This window comes from Oncorhynchus kisutch, linkage group LG23 (genome assembly GCF_002021735.2).
Source record: "Oncorhynchus kisutch isolate 150728-3 linkage group LG23, Okis_V2, whole genome shotgun sequence".
NCBI lineage: Eukaryota > Metazoa > Chordata > Actinopteri > Salmoniformes > Salmonidae > Oncorhynchus > Oncorhynchus kisutch.
In genome coordinates this window covers 14,240,791-14,252,660 of record NC_034196.2, presented here as the reverse complement: position 1 = coordinate 14,252,660, position 11,870 = coordinate 14,240,791, and the positions used below count along the sequence as shown (strand labels likewise).

General features: G+C 41.8%; 1 protein-coding gene across 1 annotated transcript; it reads right to left on the bottom strand.

Annotated features, from left to right (window-relative positions):
• Window positions 1-725: 725 nt before the first annotated feature.
• On the bottom strand, window positions 726-11,698 carry LOC109868644 (smoothelin-like). The gene is made up of 8 exons (XM_020458349.2): window positions 11,400-11,698; window positions 5,448-5,611; window positions 5,273-5,348; window positions 4,978-5,103; window positions 4,749-4,803; window positions 4,499-4,619; window positions 2,367-2,518; window positions 726-2,108 (listed from the first exon to the last, which is right to left on the bottom strand). The coding sequence occupies exons 2-8, from the start codon at window positions 5,589-5,591 to the stop codon at window positions 1,961-1,963; spliced, it is 822 nt and encodes a 273-aa protein (XP_020313938.1). The 5' UTR covers window positions 5,592-5,611; window positions 11,400-11,698; the 3' UTR covers window positions 726-1,960.
• Window positions 11,699-11,870: the final 172 nt, after the last annotated feature.

Below are 11,870 nucleotides of genomic sequence, written 5' to 3'. Positions count from 1 at the left end.
ACAGGAACATTCCACTCAAACTTTAGATATTAGTTTCATTAGTTTCATTAGTGTCACAGTATGATGCGTTTAGCACTTTCTGTATTTTGAAAGTTCTATATCTAGAATATTGATTGCTGATAACCAAAACAATGTGAGACTGTATCAATACTGGACTAATGAAACAAATACCAAGAGTGATATTTTCCTATAAAGATCCAATGCAGTCGTTTTTACTTCAATATCAAATAATTGAAGTACCTTACTGTGATAGTTTTCAATAAAAATTGTTTAAAAAAAAGAAGTTTAAACAGCTTCTTTGCAAAGAGCAATTTGTCAAGCAAGAATTTTGCTAGGACTGTCTGGTAGTGATCTGAGTGTCACCAGGCAGGCCAAAACAGGCTGAAATTTCAGTCCGCCTTTTAAAACAGCTCATGCACTAATAGAGAATTATAATAATTTTCACAATTTCACAGTATTATTGTGTGTGCAAATATACATAAAACACAGGAAAATCTAGATTGACTGCACTGGGCCTTTAAGCTTTACTGAATAACCGGGGAGGATTCTGTAAACTCATTATTATAGGACGGCTTGTTGGGAGAATGATGATTTGCAACAGACAGTGCATTTCAGTATCACAAAATCAAAATACAGCCAGACTGGCCTGCTACTGTCCCTTTCTAGACCTTATAAACTGTCGAGGGTACACCCACAACTGATCCAAATGGAATGAAACAGTCAAATCACAGGGCGTTGTGCCATTTATTCAAATTATATTTTTACTTCAGTTTACAGCTTAGAGTAGACTTTTGTACTCACCATAATACAAGTATTCATTGCATTGTGGCATTCTAGGCTACACTAGTTACTTTTATTGTCCCTCAACAAGATCAACAGGGGAGCTTTTGAGCTGCATGTTTCATGTCTTCACTGTTCTTTCATACACAATGACACACCTGGCCTCTTCACTGCCAATCAGCTATTCCTCCTTGTTCTTGTGGATTTATATTGAAAATGTATGCAGCTTTGAATATTTGGCTAGTTAACCTATTGCAGATCAGGACAATCGATCCACCTAACACTATTGTCACTATGAATGGTAGATAGAGGGCAGGATATACAGTTCGACTTGGAGACTATATTGACCTGTGGTATAGTTAGCTGGCGGAAAAGTACCAAACAACCTTGCTAGAGGAGGTGCATGCAAGCAGAAGAGTAAATGACCCTCCCCTGTGTCCAATAAAAAAAAAAACACACAACTCTCCCCAAAACAAAACCCTCCCCTATTTTGCACCCCCCAACCCATTCACAATGAAAATAAAGATATTGCAACTCTGTGTTTATATAGTATGATTCTAGTCTGTTCCTGAGCACATGGTGGTCCCGAGTAGTTTAGAATGAATCAGTCTTACTGTGAGCCACAGCCTTAGAATAGACTTCAGTGATATTTTCCTTTTTTTTTTTTTACAGTTACCAAACACGGTAATGATTGGGCAACAATCAGGCTTTCAGGCTGAAAATGGTATGGGTTCCCCATAATAGAAATGTGGTAGGCTAGGCCTACTCTAAAATGTGATCAGAACAAAATAAATGTTCACAAATCAAATCACATCATTCACATTATATTTGACCTCATGCACAGTATCTTTAATCCATACATAGCCTACACACAAAAAGGCATGATAGTCAGGGCACAGCACCTCAGCACCCCAAAAAGCCATTCACAGATTCCCTATGGCTCTGACAGATTAATGTAGATGTGTAATCTTAGTGGAATGTACAGATCCTAAGTGCCAGCTGTCTTCTGAAAACATACACAGATAAGTGTAAGCTCACACAAAACAATAAAAAAAGACACAAATAATCAAAATCCCAGCTATGTGCTTACAAGCTGCTGCAGCAAATTGCAAACGTTTATATCCCCTCCCCATGGCACGTGGACGCAACATGTATTTAAGTATACTGTGAAACAGTGTATTTAGAGTTTCTTTTTGGTTTTAACTAGGCCTTTCTCCACCAGGCATCGGTAGAACTCCTGGATGTATGTGTACACACACTTCCAGTCAGGCTCACGCATCCGCAGCAAGTCTTCAACGTCCAGAAGAGGGGGGCAATCTGCCAGCCTCCTGCAGCCAAGAGAGAGAAGAGGAGAGAGACACAGGCCTGAGCAATCACAATCCGTATGTCCCCAGGCAGGATCTACTGGCAGCTGAGTTAGAGGACACTACAGGGGAGTTCTTTTCAAAAGCGTTTTTGCCAAGTATAATCCATCCCTGCACAGCCCTTGGGGCCTTCATGTGCATAAAGGCGCATTTTGTCAGAGTAGGTTTCTGTGGCTATGTGTGTGTTTCAATGTTTGTTTAGAACAGAAATAGGGAACTTACTCTGCAGTGCTGAAGGCCAGCTCAAAGTTGTCCTTGCGTGCGTTGGGGTTGAGGATGGAGTACTCAAATGCATCTGGGAAGAACCTGTGCACCAGCGCACAGAACGCTATGCCATCACTCCAACTGGAGGAGAAGTTGTGGATTTCCACCCCCTGCATGGAATAAGGGAGGAAGGGACAGAGAAAGAGAAAAACAAAGAGAGCAGGGAGAGTGTGGATTTACAAAGACAATTATATAGTGAAGTAAGGTTGGTATGCTGGGGACACAACAGAACATTCATGTAGACATAAGATGGAGAGTGTACATATTCCCTGCCGTTCTGCGTGGCATCCTGCTTATGCACAACATTTGCATATCCTCCGGTGAGAACCTGCCTGAACTTGTTGAGTGCTCAACACATTTCCCCCTGGTGCACCTTGCCTTTTGTTGTTTCCTTACTGATAATAACTTTGTACATGTGTGCGTTCATGCAACAACCACACACACACCATTTGCCATTAGACATAACTGTCTGGAACTGGAGTTGTTGACATCTTTTGTATGACTAGCAACAGTTAGTGAGCATATGCTCCTTTACAAGTGGTCCCTAGAGACGGATTAGTACATCAGCTGCACTAAGGGATACTCCAGTGACTATTATGATGGAAAACAACGGCCAACACAGAGTCCCCGTCCCAGCAGGGCCCGATGAGTCCGACACATCTGGATGACTATGTGTTGATTTTCTCTCCACATCAAGGGCTCCCGAGTGGCACGGTGGTCTAAGGCACTGCCTCTCAGTGCTAGAGGTGTCACTACAGACCCTGGTTTGATTCCAGACTTGTTTTTTAAACAACTAATTGACCTACGTTGGTTCAATTATTTTAATTCCATTTCATTCGTTTTTTTCCTGTGAGCTCAATGTGCAGTCTCTCTAGAGACAAATCAGATCATGCCCGGACTGTGAAACGTAGTAGGGAGTTGTAGTTTCCAACAGTCCAATATTCTACATTGTTTAGTGCATAAAACGTTTTATGCACTAACGTTGTATGGGAACGTTGTAGGAACATTTCTGTGTATCAGTTGTCAGTACAGCGCCTGATGGAACCAAAGAAACGTTCTCCCCAAAAAAGTAACATGCCTTGTTACTGTTGCTGAGCCAATCAAGGCCCTGATTACTTGTTGGGGGAGAACATTTCTTTGGTTCCATCACGTGTTGTCCTGACAACTAATACAAATAAATGTTCTCGCAATATTCCCTTGAAATGTGTCTAGAACATTATTATCTTATATTCTGAGAACATGGCAACCATGTTCTGTGTATGTTTGATGTGACGTTGATGGAATATTCTCGTAACGCTATACACATGTTCTTGCAAGGTCCCATAAAACGCATATAGAACATTAACATTGTATATTCTGAGAACATTGTAAACAAGTAACGTCTACTTGACATTAAGGGGATGTTCTCCTAACTTCAATGACAAAACATGCTAAAAAGGATCTCAGAAGGTTTTTTACTAACATAGATAGAATGTTCCCCTAACTAACGGAAAACTGGACACTCAAACATTAGGGGAACATGACTGGTAACATTGCAAACATGTTCTCTCTCCCTAGAATTGTTAGCTGGGCAAATCCTTCCAACGCAGAGGAACTCTTTTTCACAGCCCTTACCTATACCTAACCAGCTCCATTGTTGGTTGAGTTAATCATGTACAGCCACCCAGAAGTCTGTGGGAACTTTACATTTAATTACAATATGCCTATGTAATTGGGGGCAGCTGTATAATATTCCCTGCTCTTCTGAGTGCTACCTCACTCACCGGTTTCTGTGCATGAGTAGATATGTTGTTGCATATCCTTCGGTCAGAACCTGCCCAAACTTCTTGAATGCAGCAACATATTTCCCCCCGGCACACCTTGCCTTTTCTTGTTTCCTTACCGATAATAACTCTGTACACGTGTGCGTTCATGCAACAAAACCACACACACAGACTTACACACAGTATTCAACATCATTTGCCATTAAACATCATAACTGGAACTGGAGTTGTTGATGTCTTTCCTAACTAATATTGAGGCCAGCTTTTGTTTGACTAGTAACATTTAGTGAACGTACACTCCTTTACAGAGAGACCTCCGATGCTTACCTCATATGGTTCGGTTTTGGCCCTGCACCAATCCAGTAACATCTGCTTGACATTTTTCATGTTGGGTGCTGCAGCGACAGGGGAAGACTGATGGGCTGTTGCCATAGCTGGGTTGGCCATGCTAGGGAGAGAGGATAAACACGTTATTTAACACATTCTTAGTGCCACCATGCTGAACAGACGTAGACATGCAGAATTTGATCAATCACACGTGAAGCATGGTTGACTGTTAGCTCAATGACTCACTCACCTGCTAGTTGTCTTAGACAAGGAGCTGGTGGTTGACGCAGGAAATTGGCTGTGCACTGTAGAGAAACAGAAGGGGATAGCAAGAAAGAGGCAGGGAGTGATTTTGAGTAGGGGAAAAGTTAATCTCTCACAATTCCACTTTGATTTGAAAGCTTGAAGCTTGAAGTGTGTGTGTGTATGTGGCATGCATGTGTGTGTGTGTGATGTCCTGGTGAGGATATGATACTCACTGTGGGATTTAGGCTGGTGATTGCTGGTCTGGCCCCTGTTCATTCCCATTCGTCCTGTGCCTGCTTTACTCAAAGCCTGCTGTCTCAGGTCATCTTGCCGTGACCCCCGCTCTTTCTCTCGTTTCTCTTTAGAGAGGAGAGATGTAGAGGGAAAAATAGCATTGTAGTATAGAAGGACAGCGAGTAGACATTAGAAATGATTGTCAGTAGTTATAGGTACTAGAGGAGCTGTGAGAGTGAGAAACTAAAGATGTGATCCTGTCAAATTTCACATTGAAGTTCTCTCTGACCTTACCTCTCTTCTTCTTGAGCAGGTCCCTCAATGCAGCGCGGATCATTCGCCTTTCATCAAAATCCACAGCCTTATCCAACTGTCAGAGGTAAACACACGTAAAAACCAATAGATGAGAAGGCCAAAATCAACCCAACTACTGCACGTCTATGTGAAGTACGCACCACGAGTGCCCCACCAGTTTATTCAGGACTTCTTCATCCTCAATAGCAGCTAGCTGCTGACTGGTCAGTGTGCCTGACGACGTGTCGCTGGGGGTCGTCTCGGAGGCCTCGTTGGCAGACGCAGCCCCCACTGCTCCCTCATCAGGTCCCGCCTCCATGTCCAGTATACTGTATGGGACTTATAAAGAAGGTGGATAATGGAGATAAGGGGGCTCCAATGGCAAGAACTCCTACACTAATATCTAAAGAGCCAGAGCGAATAACGTTGTTAGTTTGATTATCATCCATTATTGATGGATCCATGGAAAGCAGTTGCATAGTTGGCCGACGTACATGGGCCTACATAAAACATGGGAAAAGAGAGATGGATGATCCTGTGGCAAGACACGTGGTCAGAGGAGGAGGACAAAGTAGAATCATTTGGTGGGGGCTTATGTTGGTCCTCTTTCACACATGCACAATTGTGTATTAATACACCTGTGAATTGGAAATATCCCAGAGAGACCCTCAGAGAGTGGGGTCAGAACCAGGGTCTGCCATTATCAATGGTGACCCTGGAGCAATTAGATGCCTTGCTCTATGGCACATCACCAGATGTGCAACCTTTTGGTTACTGGCCCAACACTCGTACCGCTAGGCTACCTGCCACCCTGTTAGTGTGGCACGTGTGCGTGTGTGTGTTTACAGTATTTGTGTGCTAGAGAGGAAAAAGGTGTGTGGAGAGGAGAGGGATAGTTCTATCCATAGTAGCCATTATCAGTACATACTGTACCATCATTCATAAAATATAGTTTAGAATTACCTCCATAAAACTAACAGGGTGAGGCAGCATTGGCATTTTAAGTTTCAACTCCCAGTGATGTGCAGAGAGCAGAATTGTCATAATGTAAATGCGTAACACCATCTGTTCAACCTGTAGTCTGTTCAGCAATCTGAACATAAACACTGGGGGGGGGGGGGTCTAAACTGACTTTTTACCCGTTACGTTGACTTAGAACACATTCTCATTTACAGCAACGACCTGGGGAATAGTTACAGGGGAGAGGAGGGGGATGAATGAGCCAATTGGAAACTGGGGATTATTAGGTGACCGTGAATCGTTTGAGGGCCAGATTGGGAATTTAGTCAGGACACCTGGGGTAACACCCTTACTCTTACGATAAGTTCCATGGAATCTTTTGTGACCTCAGAGAGTCAGGACACCCGTTTAACATCCCCCTACACAGGGCAGTGTCCCCAATCACTGCCATGGGGCATTGGGATATTTTCTGGACCAGAGAAAATAGTGCCTCCTACTGGCCCACCAACACCACTTCCAGCAGCATCTGGTCTCTCATCCAGAGACTGACCAGGACCAACCCTGCTTAGCTTCAGAAGCAAGCCAGCAGTGGTATGCAGGGTGGTATGCTGCTGGCCAGGACCAACCCTGCTTAGCGTCAGAAGCAAGCCAGCAGTGGTATGCAGGGTGGTATGCTGCTGGCAATTGGATGCTGCTGACATAAACCATGCTGCTCTCGAGAACTGTTTGATTTAACTCTGAAGTGCCCTTCTTATTCTCTCAGCAACCGGCCTAGAGCAGCACACAAACAGTATAAAACAAATATAGTAATAATATGTACAAATATAGTCATGTAGCTTCGCTCATTTAAACATCAATCATCCATGAAATTTGCACAAGTACATTGAATGAGAAAAATAGATGGATAAAACAGACGCACAAACTGACATAAACATCCAAAAAGTAACTACACATACAGTACACAAAGCATAACGTCAAATCATATAGATGAAGATAAACCCACTGGGCACACCACGTTATTCCAACATGGATAATTGGGTCATATTTGGTTGATCAATGAGATTACAACCTATATTCACCCACTCAAAAGAGACAGCCAAAAGTTAGTTGTATTCCCAATGTGTTATCATTATGCCTTAAACCATCTTAAAGCACAACCAAATTCCAATGGTAAAGCAATGTTTGGGTAAGTTTTCGCTGTGCTTTCAAGCAAGTTCAAATGGGAATACAATGTCAGATATTTTGTTTATCACTGTGCTCCATCTAACAGCAGAACCAAATGACCTGGTGCAAGTGGTCAATAACATTTGAGATACTGCACAGATTATAACAGCAATTGTGCATTTCTCCATACTGCCCTACCAAGCAAAAAGTCAGTAACTGCTCATTTGGTTGTATGAGTTGTAATGTTCCTACATTAAATACATGCGTAATCATGTGGACATGTATCCTTCCTCTGTTGTAATTGTGTTCTGGAGAAAATGGGGGTCATGTTAGCAGTAACTGCATAAAGGTACTGTGAAACCAAGGTACAGTGCCTTGCGAAAGTATTCGGCCCCCTTGAACTTTGCGACCTTTTGCCACATTTCAGGCTTCAAACATAAAGATATAAAACTGTATTTTTTTGTGAAGAATCAACAACAAGTGGGACACAATCATGAAGTGCAACGACATTTATTGGATATTTCAAACTTTTTTAACAAATCAAAAACTGAAAAATTGGGCGCGCAAAATTATTCAGCCCCCTTAAGTTAATACTTTGTAGCGCCACCTTTTGCTGCGATTACAGCTAAGTTGCTTGGGGTATGTCTCTATCAGTTTTGCACATCGAGAGACTGAAATTTTTTCCCATTCCTCCTTGCAAAACAGCTCGAGCTCAGTGAGGTTGGATGGAGAGCATTTGTGAACAGCAGTTTTCAGTTCTTTCCACAGATTCTCGATTGGATTCAGGTCTGGACTTTGACTTGGCCATTCTAACACCTGGATGTTTATTTTTGAACCATTCCATTGTAGATTTTGCTTTATGTTTTGGATCATTGTCTTGTTGGAAGACAAATCTCCTTCCCAGTCTCAGGTCTTTTGCAGACTCCATCAGGTTTTCTTCCAGAATGGTGCTGAAATTTGGCTCCATCCATCTTCCCATCAATTTTAACCATCTTCCCTGTCCCTGCTGAAGAAAAGCAGGCCCAAACCATGATGCTGCCACCACCATGTTTGACAGTGGGGATGGTGTGTTCAGCGTGTTGCTTTTACGCCAAACATAATGTTTTGCATTGTAGCCAAAAAGTTCAATTTTGGTTTCATCTGACCAGAGCACCTTCTTCCACATGTTTGGTGTGTCTCCCAGGTGGCTTGTGGCAAACTTTAAACGACACTTTTTATGGATATCTTTAAGAAATGTCTTTCTTCTTGCCACTCTTCCATAAAGGCCAGCTTTGTGCAATATACGACTGTTTGTTGTCCTATGGACAGAGTCTCCCACCTCAGCTATAGATCTCCGCAGTTCATCCAGAGTGATCCTGGGCCTCTTGGCTGCATCGCTGATCAGTCTTCTCCTTGTATGAGCTGAAAGTTTAGAGGGACGGCCAGGTCTTGGTAGATTTGCAGTGGTCTGATACTCCTTCCATTTCAATATTATCGCTTGCACAGTGCTCCTTGGGATGTTTAAAGCTTGGGAAATCTTTTTGTATCCAAATCCGGCTTTAAACTTCTTCACAACAGTATCTCGGACCTGCCTGGTGTGTTCCTTGTTCTTCATGATGCTCTCTGCACTTTTAACGGACCTCTGAGACTATCACAGTGCAGGTGCATTTATACGGAGACTTGATTACACACAGGTGGATTGTATTTATCATCATTAGTCATTTAGGTCAACATTGGATCATTCAGAGATCCTCACTGAACTTCTGGAGAGAGTTTGCTGCACTGAAAGTAAAGGGGCTGAATAATTTAGCACGCCCAATTTTTCAGTTTTTGATTTGTTAAAAAAGTTTGAAATATCCAATAAATGTCGTTCCACTTCATGATTGTGTCCCACTTGTTGTTGATTCTTCACAAAAAAATACAGTTTTATATCTTTATGTTTGAAGCCTGAAATGTGTCAAAAGGTCGCAAAGTTCAAGGGGGCCGAATACTTTCGCAAGGCACTGTATATAAAAGCCATTTGTCTCAGTTCCACTCTGAGCAGTTACTGCCTTTTTGATTCATAGGGCATCATAGACCTGCGATGACCTATGCCTGCTGTCTTGAACATGCCTGCTTTATATGATAACATAAGAAGATTTATAGTTACAGTAACCTCAAAATGTGACCATGGGAAGTGTTACTCATTTTAAGGTTAAATGTTTCATTTATTTGTAGTTTGCCTTAACCTCAGGCCTTTCACTGTATTAAAAAAGTAATATTGAATTTGGTTGTCAACGCAACCAAATATCAACGTTTTAGAGATTCATCTTCTGCTTGGATAGTTCCATCTATAGCACTGACTTAGTTTGGCTTTAATTCCAGTTTGTCTACAAATTAATAATTGATATGTTAGATTCAGGTCTCCATCTCAACCACACATCTAAGCCCTTTCCTGCAGTCAATGACCAAAAGCACCCTCTTTGGCCTCATGGGTGGAATGTAATTCATATTCTTCATCATTTTATAATGAATAAATATATATTAACAATGAATATCTGGTGTTTCTATGTCAAACAGTTTAGTTATATTTCAGTCTTCTGTGACGTAGTATATAAAGTGTAATATTGAGATGCAAACTCAACATTGAACACATTTGAACTCTATATCTGACATAGTAAACGTGTCTTCTTTTCATAAGCCCGTAACCATGTGTGAGGTGTATACTTTTGTTTCCAAATAGATTTGTTGAAGACCCTGATTTAGCCCACTGCAGTAAAAAGTTAAAGAATCGGACTAAATCAAATCAAAGTTTAAATCCACATTAAATGCTACTATGTATATAGGCCTAAATAGCATCATTGATGATCTATGAGTGGTAAAGTATGGTCACATTTCATTTGCTCTGTTAACCCTACCCTTTGGAATGACTTAAAATAGCAACAATGAATCTATTTCATTCTTAAGCAGAGATTTCACAACAATCATTCTCCTCGTAGAACATTGGCAATAATCCGTGTTAAACAACATGGCTAAGCAGGGCTGAGTTTGGTTAAAACCCTGGACGGGAGACTAAATGGCACTATAGCTGTAGATATATAAATTCTCCAGTAGGTGCTTCTCAGCCTGTAGCTTTTTTATGATAGTGGATTTAACGTTGAAGATCTGACATTGATGTAAAGGTACAAATTCAACATATTTAATGCAAAAAGTAACCACCTGCAACCACAGGGCTCTCCAGAGGTTGGTGCGATCTGCCCAACGCATCACCGGGGTCAAACTACCTGTCCTCCAGGATACCTACAGCACCCGATGTCACAGGAAGGACCATGTGTTTACCACAAAAGATCATCAATGACAACAACCACCGAAGCCACTGCCTGTTCACCAGTACAGGTGCATCAAAGCTGACTGAGGGACTGGAGAACAGCTTCTATCTCAAGGTCATCAGACGACTTTTAAGCAGCCATCACTAGGCGGCTTCCACCTGGGTTACGTAACCCTGCACCTTAGAGGCTGCTGCCCCATATATATAGACTTGAAATCACTGGTCATAATGGAACACTAGTCACTTTAATAATGTTTACATATTTTCATATACTGTCTATGCCACTCTGACATTGCTCATCCTAATATGTATATATTCCTTAATTCCATTATTTTACTTTTAGGTTGTGTGTATTGTTGTGAATTGTTAGATATTACTGCACTGTTGGAGCTAGAAACACAAGCATTTCGCTACACCCGCAATAACATCTGCTAAACATGTGTGTGACAAATACATTTGATTTGATTTTGATTTGGTTAAAGTTTTTCTATGTTGACATTTGGTTATCATGACATAATCCTGTGGTTGAAATTTCACCCTTAAAACAACCATTGCTTTTAAAAGTTTTTAAAATTCATATATTTTTTCACAATATGTTGACAAATGACATGGAAACAATGTTGATTCAACCAGTTTGTGCCCAGTGGGAAGGCTGTTATAGGAATTGAGACTAGAAGAGACAGCATGGGAGTTAGAGTGAAAGTGTCACAGACCTACCTGTTCACTGGGTTCTGTCGGTGTCTTTAGGGGACACAGCAGCAGCTGTTTGCGGCAGGTGATGAAGACTTACGTTTCCCCTCGATGTTCAGTACCCCTGTCCCGCTCTCTCCTCTTCCTCAGACTTGCACAAGGGAGTGCTGAGCCCTAACACCACACACCCTGCCTCAGCGTTGGACCAGAATGGATGTTTTGGGGGGGAGGAGAGGGGTACTGGTGAAAATAACTACTCAGGGCAAGGAGGAGGAGAACAGACTGAATCGTGGGACTGTCTGTCCTCCCTTCTCTTACTACTTCCTTCAAAGCTCTTCTCCTCAATTGACTCTTATGTCATGTAAAACTTTATGAGGCTTAACTAGATAGATTACCATGTCTTTCTAATGACACCGTTTTGACACAAAGCTGTTTATCAACTCAGGGGGGTGAGTGAAGTGTTGTTTAGAGAGCCCTATATACAAATGATATGAGAGT

What these genes read in the sequence shown, in the direction of transcription:
- LOC109868644 (XM_020458349.2), bottom strand. Translation starts at nt 5,591, where the DNA reads ATGGAGGCGGGACCTGATGAGGGAGCAGTGGGGGCTGCGTCTGCCAAC. An exon ending in CCTGCTCAAGAAGAAGAGAG is followed by an intron (nt 5,104 to 5,272) that starts GTAAGGTCAGAG and finishes TCCTCTCTAAAG; the next exon opens with AGAAACGAGAGAAAGAGCGG. An exon ending in TCACCAGCCTAAATCCCACA is followed by an intron (nt 4,804 to 4,977) that starts GTGAGTATCATA and finishes GTTTCTCTACAG; the next exon opens with TGCACAGCCAATTTCCTGCG.